The sequence below is a fragment of the Gorilla gorilla genome, chromosome 1 (genome assembly GCF_029281585.2).
Source record: "Gorilla gorilla gorilla isolate KB3781 chromosome 1, NHGRI_mGorGor1-v2.1_pri, whole genome shotgun sequence".
Taxonomy (NCBI): domain Eukaryota; kingdom Metazoa; phylum Chordata; class Mammalia; order Primates; family Hominidae; genus Gorilla; species Gorilla gorilla.
Window position 1 is genome coordinate 202,378,306 of NC_073224.2, and position 13,964 is coordinate 202,392,269.

Consider the following 13,964-nt stretch of genomic DNA (forward strand, 5'->3'; position numbering starts at 1 on the left):
ACAGGCGCCCGCCACCACGTCTGGCTAATTTTTTTGTATTTTTAGTACAGACAGGGTTTCACCATGTTGGTCAGGCTGGTCTCGAACTCCTGGCCTTGTGATCCACTGCCTCAGCCTCCCAAAGTGCTGGGATTACAAGTGTGAGCCACTGCGCCCAGCTCTTCTAACCATTTTCAAGTGTACAGTTTAGTGATACTAAGTTCATTTACATTGTTGTGCAATCATTGCAGCTATCCATCTCCAGAACTTTTTCATCATCCCAAACTGAAACCCTGTACCCATTTAACACTAATGGTCCATTTCCCCTCTCCCCCAGCCCCTGGTAACAACATTCTACTTTCTCTCTCATGAATTTGACTGGTTTAGGTGCCTAATATAAGTGGAATCATACAGTATTTGTCCTTTTGTGTCTGGCTTATTTCACTTAGCATAATGTCTTCAAGGTTCATTCGTGTTGTAGCATGTGTCAGAATTTTCTTCTTCTTTTTTTTTTTTTTAATTAATTATTTTTTGAGACAGGGTCTTGCTCTGTCACCCAGGCTGGAGCAGTAGCCTGCTCATGGCTCACTGCAGCCTCAACCTCCTGGGCTCAAGGAGTTCTCCCACCCCAGTCTCCCCAGTAGCTGGGACTACAGGCATGCACCACTATGCCCAGCTAATTTTTGTATTTTTTGTGGAGATGGGGTTTTGCCATGTTGCCCAGGCTGGTCTCGAACTCCTGGGCTCAAGCAGTCTGCCCTCCTTGGCCTCCCAAAGTGCTGGTACAGGTGTGAGCCACTGAGCCAGCTGGAATTTCCTTCTTTTTTAAAGTTGAATGCTATCTTGTGTATATATGTGCCACATTGTGTTTATCCATTTATTTGTTGACAGAGATTTGGGCACACTTTTTAAATTCAGTTTGTTTCTGGTCCATCTCCAACTGGGTTTGATACTGTTTCCTTTGGTACATTGACTTTACCCTAAAGCATCCTTTTAGTCTTGATGGTGCTTCAGTTGCTCATTTGGGGTGCTTTCTTATTTAGAAATGAAGCTCAAGAAGAGATCTATAAAAAGGGACAGTCCAAAAGAATATGGGGTGAGCTCTACAAGGTAAGACTCCTAAATTCTCTCCCATTGAGTGGTTCCTCAGGCTTTCATGATTTTGTAGAAGAAAACTAATTTTGATATATTGAAGCTCTGTTGCCCAGAGTACAGGCACCACTGCCTGTTCCATCCTCTTCCTCCTACAAAGAAACTCGGAAGGCGTACTACCATTGATCTAGGTAACTGCATTTTTTAAAGTACTTGTATAAGAGTAACAGCTATCTTTTATTATACAATCACATATTTATTACCTGTCAGTATTTTTTAAGATTTCCTGCCAAATTTATCATGCCTAGTTAAAGTCACATGCAACGTTTTAAGTTATTTAGTCCACCCCTCTCCTTTTATCGATGGGGACTCCTGTCTAGAAAGGTTTAGTGCTGTACCTGGCTCTACTAGCTTGGTAGTGAAGGAGGCTTTATATATCTTGATTTCTGATCCAGTGATCTTTAACCGGCAGAGGTTTATGTCCATGCACTAATAATAACCTTCAGAAGAAAAAGTTTCCAAGTATAATCACGTAATTAAATAGTAACATGATAGGAAACTAGTACCGTGAAGGCAAGCTAAACTTTGTAGTTTTTTGTGAAATACACAAAACCTATAATATTACAAACTTAAAGAAGTCTAAGAAGTAAATGATTTAGTTCAATAATCCATAGTAGTTAGGAAATAAGTTGAGTTTCATCTCAGCTAGTTTTTCTGTTTTAAATTCAGCAGGTTTCAAAAGCCACAGGATGAAAAACCTTTTGAATTCTGATCATCGGGCCTTGAGATTAGCTACAACGAACTCTGCCCAGAGACTGTTTTGAAGTTGTCTCTAAATATTATTATTTTATTTTTCCCAGACTCCCTTAAATGTCATCCCTCTTTTATTTGTACTGTAGCAAACCATTTTTGCCTTTCTGAATTTTCAGGTGATAGATTCATCAGATGTTGTAGTTCAAGTTCTTGATGCTAGAGATCCAGTGGGTACTCGTTCCCCTCACATTGAAACTTACCTGAAGAAGGAAAAACCTTGGAAACACCTCATTTTTGTACTTAACAAATGTGACCTTGTTCCAACCTGGGCAACAGTAAGTACAACTACTAAACCAGAATAGACTATTAAGACATCTGTTAATAAGTCAGTTGTAGGGCTTTTAGGCTAAAGTGTTGTCCGGCTGAGATTGTAGTAATGGGAGTGCTCTCATTGGAAACATGAAAGTGTGCTCATTGATGGTGGGCGGAGGCACCAGGAGACGGCTGCTGAGGCCACTGCCTGCTTCACATTATGCTCCATTAATTGCATTTACTAACAATGAAGACATTTTTTGGAATATTGTTTTGTATGTATAAGACAGAAGAAGAAAGCATTAACCGTTATACTTGGAAAAAACATTTCAAAGAATTATAGCTAACATTTTCGTTAGACAACAGTATATTTGAAACAGTTCTGTAATTCAAGCTCTGATTCTTCCACATAATGTAAATAAATGAACTGCAGTTTACCGAAATGTTTTCATCTCTCCTTCTAGAAACGGTGGGTTGCTGTCCTCTCCCAGGATTATCCAACACTTGCTTTCCATGCAAGCCTTACTAACCCGTTTGGCAAGGGAGCATTCATTCAGCTTCTGCGGCAGTTTGGAAAGGTATTGAGCCCTGATCTGTTTCTCCTGGAGTTGTGTAGCTGTGAGTTGGTATAAGAATCTGTCTTGCCATGGCATAGCAGAAAGTTACCAACTTCTTAGCCGGACGTGGTTGCGCAGGTCTGTATTCCTAGCTACTCAGGACGCTGAGGCAGGAGGATTGCTGGAGCCCAGGAGATCAAGGCTACAGTGAGCTATGATGGCACCACTGCACTCCAGCCTGGGTAACAGAGCAAAACCCTGCCTCTAAAAAAAAAAGAAGATGTGGCCGGGCGCGGTGGCTCACACCTGTAATCCCAGCACTTTGGGAGGCTGAGGCAGGCAGATCACAAGGTCAAGAGTTTGAGACCAGCCTGGCCAATATGGTGAAACCCCGTCTCTACTAAAAATATAAAAATTGGCCAGGCATGGTGGCACACGCCTGTAGTCCCAGCTACTTGGGAGGCTGAGGCAGGAGAATCGCTTGAACCTGGGAGGCGGAGTTTGCAGTGAGCCGAGATTGCGCCACTGCACCCCAGCCTGGGCGACAGAGCGAGACTTCTCAAAAAAAGAAGAAGAAGATGTAAAAACTTCCAGAGATGTAAAAACTCACAGAGCATCAGGATTATAAGAGATTCTGAAGTGTTTTCTTGCTCAGCCTTTGCCCCCATCCGTGACCAGTGTTGCTTCCATTTCTGCCACAGCCCTGGCACCTGACATTCCACGCTCTGCTGGGCTTTCCAGGCCTGCTGTGCGTCCTCTGCCCATGGAGCCCATGCAGCTTCTGTCTCATCTGGTTGGAGAGGGCCCTGCCAAAATTTAAGCTTCAGATCCCTGGTCAGACGTCAGCTCCTGAGGGAAGCCGTGGAACCAGACTACCCTATCAAATTCTTAAAGCTTCATGTTCTGCACCTGTCATTTTGAATTTGTATATTTAGTTAATTCTACCTGGCTTCTAACAAATGACACATGTCTGCTGTCCCACCCTTCCCCACTTTACAGAAGCAAATGCTTCCAATAGCCATTAGTTCTGTTATTTTCCTCCATATTTTTAGTACATGCTTATGATTTTATTTTCTTGATCTGTGCCCACCCCTCACCCCCAGTTTAAGATGCTTATTAATTTCTTACTATGGAAAATGAGGATTTGCTATCTTATAGCCATCCTCTCTCCGTATGTACTTCCCCCTGTATTGTTAGATGCCAATGTTGGGTTACAGTATTATTCATTCAGTGTTGGTTGGTTGTTGTTGTTGTTTTAATTTGGAAAGGAGAGCTTTATTTCTCATAAAGGGTTGCAGCCTGCAGGGTGGCCACTCTAACAGGCTGGGAAGAGTAGCCTTGGCCATTCAGTCTTTACATTGTCATGACTGTAAAATATTAGTCACAGCTGATCCACATGGTGTGCTATGAGTATAATTCCTTTCTGATCGAAGCTTTTATTTTCGCTAGTGTTACTTTGCTGTGTTCTATTTGTATCTGTCACTATCATACTACCAAATTCTCTGATACAGTGGGAACTGTCAGAGCTTCCAGGCAGCACAGGTAGTTCCCTTCGGTGGCCAGCACTCCGTCCTCCGCAGGGCTGGCCGCTCTCCAGGCTGCTGCAGCGTCGTCTTTCTGGGATTTCCTTTCACTGTCATCCAGAGAATTCCCATGGCTGTTTTCCTGTATGGGACCTCTTATTTATAGGACCTCTTTTCTTCTTTTCTGGTTTACTCCTTTCTTTCAATGGGACATATTTTCCAAAAGTTTCCTGAGAAGGAATACTTGGAAAGAACATTTTTTTGAGATACGCCTTGCGTTCTGAAAATATCTTTATTAAGATCTTTATTCTACCCTTTATGCTGTTTTTCCTCAGAATACTGAAGTTACCACTGCACTGTCTTCTGACTTCTGAGGAATCTGAGGCCATTCTGACTCCTCATACTTTGTGTGGCTGTGATTTCTTATTTTGAGACAGGGTCTTTGTCACCCAGGCTGGGGTGCGGTGGCGCAACCATAGCTCACTGTAACCTCAAACTCCTAGGCCCAAGCGATCCTCCTGCCTCGTTTTGGCCTCCTGAAGTGCTGGGATTACAGGTGTGTGCCACCACGCCCAGCCGATCTTTTCTTATTCTAAAATTTAAAATTTCTCTTGTTCTAAAATTTCACAGTGGTGTGTCTTGAAGTGGGCCTTTTATTGCTCAATGAGCTTGGCGTTTGATGAGACTTTAGTCTGATATTGTCTTACATTATTTCTTTGAAATTTTCTTTCCTCCCTCAGTTGTCTGTATTCTTGTTCAGAAATTTGCTTTTACCTCCTGGTTTAATTCTTGATTTATATTTGCTTTCCTTTTTTTTTTTTTTTTGAGACAGAGTCTCACTCTGTCGCCAGGCTGGAGTGCAGTGGTGTGATCTCGGCTCACTGCAGCCTCCGCCTCCCGGGTTTAAGCGATTCTCCTGCCTCAGCCTCCCGAGTAGCTGGGACTACGGGCACACGCCACAACGCACAGCTAATTTTTGTATTTTTAGTAGAGACGGGTTTTCACCATGTTAGCCAGGATGGTCTTGATCTCTTGACCTCGTGATCCGCCCGCCTCAGCCTCCCAAAGTGTTGGGATTACAGGCGTGAGCCACTGCACCTGGCCTATATTTTTTTTCTTTTGGTACATGTATGACATTTTCCTCTATTTTCTGGGTACTTTTTTTTTTTTGTGAGACAGAGTTTCGCTCTTGTTGCCCAGGCTAGAGTGCAATGGTGCGATCTCAGCTCACTGCAACCTCCTCCTCCCAGGTTCAAGCAATTCTCCTGCCTCAGCCTCCCGAGTAGCTGGGATTACAGGCATGTGCCACCACACTTGGCTAATTTTGTATCTTTAGTAGAGACGGGGCTTCTCCGTGTTGGTCAAGCTGGTTTCAAACTCCTGACCTCAGGTGATCCGCCTCTCTTGGCCTCCCAGAGTGCTGGGATTACAGACATGAGCCACTGCTCCCGGCCACTTTCCTTGTTTTGATCATCCAGCTGCCCAGTCACAAAATTTATTTTGCCAATTGCTTTTAATTTTTAATTTCTGAGAGCTCTTGTTGAATTCTGGTTTGCTCTGCCTCCTTTTACGTCTTATTTCACAGTCACAGTATCTTCTTCCTAAGAACATTAATGACGTTTTGAAATTTTCCTGTCTGCATTGATTCTGTTACCTCCAAATTTGTGTGGGTTTTTTTGTGTTTTCTGCTAGAGTCACGCTTAAAAATTTTTTCTTTTACTTTAAAAATTTTTTTGAGACAGGGTCTTGTTGTGTCTTAACCCAGGCTGAAGTGCAGTGGTGCGATCATGGCTCACTGCAGCCTCGACCCGCAAGTAGAGTCAACTTAAATGTTTATTCTTGGTTCTTTATTTATATTTAAGAGTAAGGCATTAGGCCAGGTAGAGTAGCTCATGCCTATAATCCCACCACTTTGGGAGGATGAGGCAGGCAGATCGCTTGAGCTCAGGAGTTCTAGACCAGCCTGGGCAATATGGCAAAACTCCATCTCTACGAAAGATAGAAAAAAATTAGCAAGGCATAGTGGTGCACACTTATGGTTCCAGCTACCCAGGAGACTGAGGCAGGAGGATTGCTTGAGCCCAGGAGACAGAGGCCGCAGAGAGCTGTGATTGTGTCACTGTACTTCAGCCTGGTTGACAAGGGAAGACCCTGTTTCAAAAAAAAAAAAGTAAGGCATTAAAAAGCTGATAGGTTCTTTTTTTTCTCCATGGAGTGGCCTTGTTGACTGATAGACTTCATTGTAAGGTGATTAAATAGGGACTCTAATTTAATTTAATTTTTTTTTTTTTTGAGACAGAGTCTTGCTCTATTGCCCAGGTTGGAGTGGAGTGGCCTGATTTAGGCTCACTGCAATCTCCGCCTCCTGGGTTCAAGCAATTCTCCTGCTTCAGCCTCCCAAGTAGCTGGGAGTACAGGCAAGCACCACCAGACCTGGTTAATTTTTGTATTTTGAGTAGAGTCGGGGTTTCACCATGTTGGCCAGGCTGGTCTCAAACTCCTGACCTCAAGTGATCTGCCCACCTCAGCCTCCCAGAGTTCTGGGATTACAGGCATGAGCCACTGTGCCTGACTGGGACCCAAATTTTTTGTTGGGAGGACATCCTGTAGATACCAGTGTCTGTAGGTCTTTTTTCTTGGGCTTGTGAGTTTCCCCAGAAGAGAATCTTTCAATCTCTAGCTCTAGGGGCATAGAATCCTGGCTGCTAGAGTTCTGGGAACTCAGTGGGAATAGTAGACTGGGCATCTCACTATTGAATACTTAGATTTTCAATTAATCATTCTGGGAGTGCTGTTATTATCTCTAAATCCAGGATCCCTTTCAAGTCTGAAGATTACAGATACTTTCAAACATGTGACATTTCAAAAAATCCAAAAGCCACTTTCATAGGCCCTGGATTTCTTTGAGAGTAGAGAAGTTGTGTGCCCACCCTGAATGAGGGAGGGGATGGAGAAGTGTGGCTGCTTTGGCAGACTATCTGCCAGTCCTTGTTTTCAGACCTATCTTAAGAGGGATCTACCACCAATTCCCAGTGATTCCCAATGAATCTCTGTGGTTCATTGTCATTATTATTGCTGGATCTTTAGTTTTTCTATCTTTACAACCACTTAGCTTTTATATTTTGTAATGGGCCAAGTTTGATACTACTTTTAAACATCTAGTATTTTGTTTAACATCACTTTAGTTTTTGTTGTCTCGTCTCCATCTTATTCTCTGGTTCAGTATGTTTGGTTCTGTTGGTTTAAAAGTGTTAATGTCCACTGCTGTCATTCTAGTGGAGTTGGTGAGGGAACGGGGTTAGCATGTATGTTCAGTCCACCATCTTTAATCAGAAGCCTCCATTCGTTTGTAGGCCCTCTTCTTGATAGCAAGCTCTGCCTTTTTGAGACTTTCACCCTGTAGTCGTAACTTTCAAGGTTGCTTTTTTTCTTTTGTTATTTATTTTTGGCAGTGGAAATGCAGATGTATTATGCAAAGAAAAGGAGGGGTGAGTTGTGGGATTGTCCAGTTGATGAACCTGTTCATATTCTTTTTCCCGAAGATATTTTATCAGTAGATGGCATTGTTCTAAATCAGTGACTAACAAGCTGTTGTTCTTCTTTTGTTTCTTTTTTTTTTTTTTTTTTTTTGAGACTGGAGTCTCTGTCACCCAGGCTATAGTGCAGTGCATGATCTTGGTTCCCTGCAACTTTAGCCTCCCAGGTTCAAGCGATTCTCCTGCCTCAGCCTCCCAAGTAGCTGGGATTACAGGCATGCGCCACCATGCCTGGCTAATTTTTGTATTTTTAGTAGAGACAGGGTTTCATCATGTTGGCCAGGCTGGTCTCGAACCCCTGACCTCAGGTGATCCACTCTCCTTGGCCTCCCAAAGTGCTGTGATTACAGGCGTGAGCCACTGTGCCGAGCCTTCTTTTGTTTCTTGACCTACATACTTTTAACCTTAACACATACAAGGATAATTTCACTTGCATGACTGAGGAAATGACTCACCTCTGATTTATTAATAAGCATATGTATCCAGCTTACTCAGATTATGTAGGTGATGTGTATCTAGGCTTCAGATCAAGTTTTATCAACAGTTTTGCACTGTATTCTTGATATTAACAAAGTAATACAACCTACTTGTCCAAAGGGATATACATGACTGCATGTATGTGCTGTGTATTCTCTCTTTGAACAGTTGCACACTGACAAGAAACAGATCAGTGTTGGGTTCATTGGCTATCCAAATGTTGGCAAGAGCTCTGTGATAAATACATTGCGTTCTAAGAAAGTTTGCAACGTGGCTCCCATTGCAGGTGAAACAAAGGTACGTTGGGTGCAGGGTGACCTTACTTTTGCATATTTTCTTTTCATAGAGAGTGATTGTTTAGGACTTGTTGATTTCTCTCTGCTTCTCTTGAATGCAGACCACCATTAGGAGTTTAGCTCACCATATAATAGTTTGGAATGTATCAGAGTTGTTTCTGCCCACTTTGATAAGACTGAGAGTATTTTATATGCCACCATGTGGCTTTGGCATGTGTTAGTTAATGTGATTCATATTTAGATCTGTTTTAAATTGTCACTCCAGCCTTTTATTTTGATAAACAAAACTAACCCAAGAATATTTGATGCCTGGGTTAAGAAGCCTCAACCTTAAGGTAGGTTCTGAAAGTTGGGGGTCATATCCTAGAACACATAGTGGGGAACAGCATGGTTTTGCTTAAAGGCAATGAGGTCAAGCAGTACTAAGCTCTCAAGAGTACTTCTAAAACTCAGGAAAGGTTCACCGGGTATAATTGCACAATACTAGATGGAAATCCTGTCTCTGTGTTGTTTTTAGACTCTTAGCTGATGGAAACTATAGTTTACACTTAGTGGAAGTATCTTGTGCACGGCACAGATGAGAGAGTTAGTAGCTTAATTACTTAGTGCATTGCTTTTCTTTGACTCACCCCTTCCTCCTTTCCAGCTTCATACATGAGCATCAGGGGTTTGTGAAATTAGACTCTTAGTGTTTGATACAGGATATCTCTGACTTTTTTCTGACTTCAGGTCTGGCAGTATATTACTTTGATGCGTCGGATATTCCTGATTGACTGTCCAGGTGTGGTTTACCCCTCTGAGGACTCCGAGACAGACATTGTGCTAAAAGGAGTTGTGAGTATTTGGCCCTGATCGGCTGTTTGTGTTTGCGGGGGAGTGTTCTATAGGGAACCCTGGATACCTTTCCTTTTTACTTATTAAGAAGGCAGTTTGGGGTCAGCCTGTCTGACCAAACTTTAGGAACATGATGCTGAACAGCAGCCTCTCAGCATAAGCTGTTTGAGGAATTAGTGGAACCATGGGCATATCTGGTCAATATCATCCCACAAAAGAGTTAGTAGTTTACACACAGGATCCAAAGGGAAGCAGGGCCTGTTTATGCTTAGCGATAATTCATCTTCGTGGGTTTATGGGTTGAGTCATTTTGGAACCCAGTCATTTCCTCACTTGTTTCTGAATATGACTGAAAAACTGTAAATGGTTCCACTTAACCTTGACCATGCTTCTGGCTATACATCCTGTACACATTCCTCCTCTCCTTTCTTAAACTATTCCATTATTTTTGTGTCCTGGGCTGGGCAGGCTTTTAACCATTTCTGCAAGTGAGTAACATGAAGCATTCCAAGTTTAAACTGTGGCAGCCACACAGTTAGTTTGTGGTGAGTGGGGATTAAAGCTGAGTTCTGGGCTCCGTGGCTATGGTCAGCTTTCAGCAGTGCTCCTTGCAGCTGACCATGTCTAGCCCCCTCAGAGACAGGCTCCTGCCAATCTCCACGAGCTTTGTGATGTTGAAGTCTATTTTCAAATAGTGCTGCAAAGGACACTGGGAACTTTGCTGCTTCCACAACAAAGTTTGTAAGTGAGAGATTTCCTATTAACATTTAGGTTCAAGTAGAAAAAATTAAGAGTCCTGAAGACCACATTGGTGCTGTACTTGAACGAGCAAAGCCAGAATATATCAGCAAAACATACAAGATTGATTCTTGGGAGAATGCTGAGGACTTTCTTGAGAAGCTCGCTTTCCGGACTGGGAAGTTACTAAAGGTGAGCTGGCGTTTGTGAGAATTTAGACTGATACTTGTCACAAGCATGTATGTATATATATGATATGGGCCTTTTTTTGGTATGCATGTATGAGCAGTGTGAAACTTGTCACTTAAGTGATGATGAACCCCTGGGACAACTGAATTACCCCCAAAGTGGTAGGTGGTTTTGGTCCTTTGAATTTAATTGGGAATCTCTTTGTGACCTTTCAGGGTGGAGAGCCCGACTTGCAGACTGTGGGTAAGATGGTCCTCAATGACTGGCAGAGGGGCCGGATTCCTTTCTTTGTCAAGCCACCCAGTGCAGAGCCACTTGTGGCCCCCCAGGTAAGAGCAGGGTGGGCCCACCTCTGGGGAGCATGGGTCCTGACCTAGATTTGGTGTAGCTTGTGATTGTCTCTCTTCATAGAGCATATATTCATTCAGCTGCGGTGTCTCTCATTTTATTATTTTTTTAAATATATAAAAATTTTTTGGGGCCGGGCATGGGTGGCCCACGCCTGTAATCCCAGCACTTTGGGAGGCCGAGGTAGGTGGATCACAAGGTCAGGAGTTCAAGATCAGCCTGACCAATATGGTGAAACCCTGTCTCTACTAAAAATACAAAAATTAACCTAGCATGATGGCGCGCTCCTGTAGTCCCAGCTACTCGGGAGGCTGAGGCAGGAGAATTGCTTGAACCCAGGAGACAAGTTGCAGTGAGCCGAGATCGTGCCACTGCACTGTAGCCTGGGCAACAGAGGGAGACTCCATCTCAAAAAAATAAAAAAAATTTTTTTTGAGGGTGAAGCACTGTTGGGAGCCACTGCTGGCCCATGGCGATCACTCCACCCTCTCTCATTCTAGAGTGCCAGTGCCATGGCCTTGCTAGGGGGTGCATTTGGAGACTAATAAGTAGACATATGAGAGAAGACCAAACTTAGATACTAGCCTTTAGGGCCTTGGAAAAAGAGGGCTCATTAAATATAAGTGATCTTCTGGTACCTGTATCTTTTCTTATGCTTAAGAAACAGAATCATTGCTAAGATAACATTTGTTTAACAAACATTTATTAGCATCGACTATGTGCCAGGCACAGGGAATATAGGAACGAAAAACAGCCCTGGCCCTCAAAAAACCTGTGATCCAGTGGGAAAGGAGAGTGGTACTACTGATAGTCGGAGAAAGAAGACTGAAGGCTGGGGCCAGAAGCTCTCCTACTATCCCCATTTCCCTCACCCTGGCAGTGGACCGCCACAAGGCTCAACGTTAACGTTTTGCCTTTCTGGTTCTAGGACCTTTTTCAGAACCCAGCCAAGTCTCTTGAAATGGTGGCTTCAAATTTTGCATCTATGCTTGCTAGTGTCGTTGGGTCCGTACAGTGCTGGTTTCCTCTCACCTGACCCCATTCCAAGTTGCAGTTGCAGCTAGGTATTTTCAGTTGAATGTATTCTGCAGCATTTGAAAGTTAGCCTGAAACTGATGTTAATTGACATTCTCCCTTCTCCCTGCCCAAACCATCAAACAACCAAACAAAAATTTCTCTCCCTCTTCATGTGTATTGCATCATTCATTCATTAATTCACTGATACATTCACCCAGCAATCCCATATTGAGTGTCTCCTGTTGGCCACAGACTCTTCTGGGTACTGGTGGTGCTATGGTGAGAAACTGACAAGCTGCTGCTCTCCTGCACATATATTCCAGCAGGGGAATGTGTGGTTTCTTCTGACACCAAATACATATTTTTTTTCCATATCAGTTCTGCAGTTCTCAGATACCAGCTGAGTGTCCCAACAATTTAATTCAGTTGTGACACTAACTCCCGGAGTTAGCACAGACCCCACAAGTTAAGGACTAGGTCCCCTGCTTCAGATGGCAGCTGCAGGCTATCCACACTTATGCCCGGCTAACTACAAATTCAGGGGTTCTGGGGTTTGATAATTTGCCAGAAGGACTCCCAGAACCCAGGAAAGTGCTGTGTTTACAATTAACGGTTTATGATAAAGGATGAAACTCAGTCACAGCCAATGGAAGAGGTGCACAGGGTAAGGCATGGGGAAGAGGCACAGAGCTTCCATGCCCTCTCCACACATTAATGTGTTCAGCAACCCAGAGCTTTCCAAACCCCATCATGTAGGGGTTTTTATGGAGGTTTCATTACATAGACACGACTGATTAAATCTGTGGCAGTTGGTGATAGGCTCAATTTCCGGTCTCCCTTCTCTCCTCTGAGTGGCTGAAAGCACCAACCATGTGGTCAAGTGCTTTGTCTTTCTGGTGACCAGCGCATCCCCCATCCTGAAGCTATCTAGGGGTCTACCATGAGTCACCACATTAGCATAAACTCAGGTGTGGTGGAAAGGGGCTTGTAATCAATAACAAAAGATACCCATTGCTTGGGAAATTCCAAGGGTCTTAGGAGCTCTGTGCCAGGAAGTGTGATATTATATCACAGGGAGACAGTAAGCAGATAAATATATAATGTCAGGAAGTCTTGCGTGCTGTGAGGAAAACTAAACCAGGCTAAGGGGTTTGGGGGAGACAAGGAGTACTTTGGGGTGGTCGGGGAAGGCCTCTGAGGCAGTGGCACTTCAGCAGAGCCCTTAATATGAGACAGAAGCCATGCTAGTATCTAGGGAGAATGTTCCAGGCAAGGGGAACAGCACATCCAGAGCAGCTGGGGCAGGAGTGTGCTCTGTGTGTCCTGATGCTGAAAGGAGGTCACTGTGGCTGGAATGTCGTGGGCCAGGGGAGGGTGTCATGGTGGGAAGCCATTGGAGGTTTTGAGTTAGCAGCTGGATTCTAGGGTCATTCTGGATGTCCGTATCACTGCTCTCTTGGGACCCTGTGTGGAAACACTGGCATTGTCTTCAGCCCTTCCTTCGTATGTAGTCAGTAAGTGTAGATAAGTAGTTCAGATAATTCTTAAGAACTATTGTAACCATAATAGATTTGTTGCCCAATGCACACAGCAAGTCAATATGCTGAGACACCACCAGGTTGCAGCAGAGAAAGAAGTTTAATCGTAGGGTCACCAAAGGAGGAGATGGGAGGAATCCTGAAATCATCTCCACGAGGAGTTTGGGGTTAGGGTTTTAAGGGTTTTGGAGTGGGCTGGAGTGAAGGTCATTGGTTAGGTGAAGAGTGCAGAGTGAAGTCACGGGACAGGGAGATGAAGAAGCTGTGTTCTCATGCAGATCCCGTTTCTCTGGGGATCTTCAAACTGGTTGCTGGAATTAGGGATCTGAAAAGACATTTTAAGCAATCCTTAAACAAAAACCTAATGATTCTAATGTCAGAGATCTTGCCTATAGGAGCAATGGGGGTGCACATCAATTCTTACATAGTCTTATGACCCAAATGTCAGAAATCCTGTCTATAGGGACAGTGGGGATGCAAATGGTCAGTACCTAGTGTTCAGGGACTTTTAGCAACAAGGATATGGGCCAAAGTGCCCCCTAATTAGTGCTTAATTATAATTGTATTTCTGTCCAGAACTTGGCAGGTACTTCTCGTCAACCCTTTGGAGGCAGTTTCACTATCGTATGCCTTACTCTGTGATTCTGTTTTGCTTTTTTGGTTAAGAGCAAAAACCCCTTCAGAAACTGAAAGCCAAAAATTGCCCTTCCTAGAAAAATGTATGTATAAATTTTGTGTGTGGTTTCCTGAATTTTATAGTTCTATACTTATTTAG

At 43.5% G+C, this 13,964-nt stretch overlaps 1 protein-coding gene across 1 annotated transcript in view; it reads left to right on the forward strand.

Moving 5' to 3' along the window:
* Nucleotides 1-13,964, forward strand: part of GNL2 (G protein nucleolar 2) — a 29,576-nt gene that overhangs the window by 11,438 nt on the left and 4,174 nt on the right. The window contains exons 6-12 of the mRNA XM_019015549.4: nucleotides 1,023-1,089; nucleotides 2,001-2,159; nucleotides 2,601-2,714; nucleotides 8,398-8,526; nucleotides 9,255-9,359; nucleotides 10,131-10,289; nucleotides 10,502-10,615. Of these exons, the coding sequence (XP_018871094.3) occupies nucleotides 1,023-1,089; nucleotides 2,001-2,159; nucleotides 2,601-2,714; nucleotides 8,398-8,526; nucleotides 9,255-9,359; nucleotides 10,131-10,289; nucleotides 10,502-10,615 (847 nt within the window). The remainder of the gene's footprint in view (nucleotides 1-1,022; nucleotides 1,090-2,000; nucleotides 2,160-2,600; nucleotides 2,715-8,397; nucleotides 8,527-9,254; nucleotides 9,360-10,130; nucleotides 10,290-10,501; nucleotides 10,616-13,964) is intronic.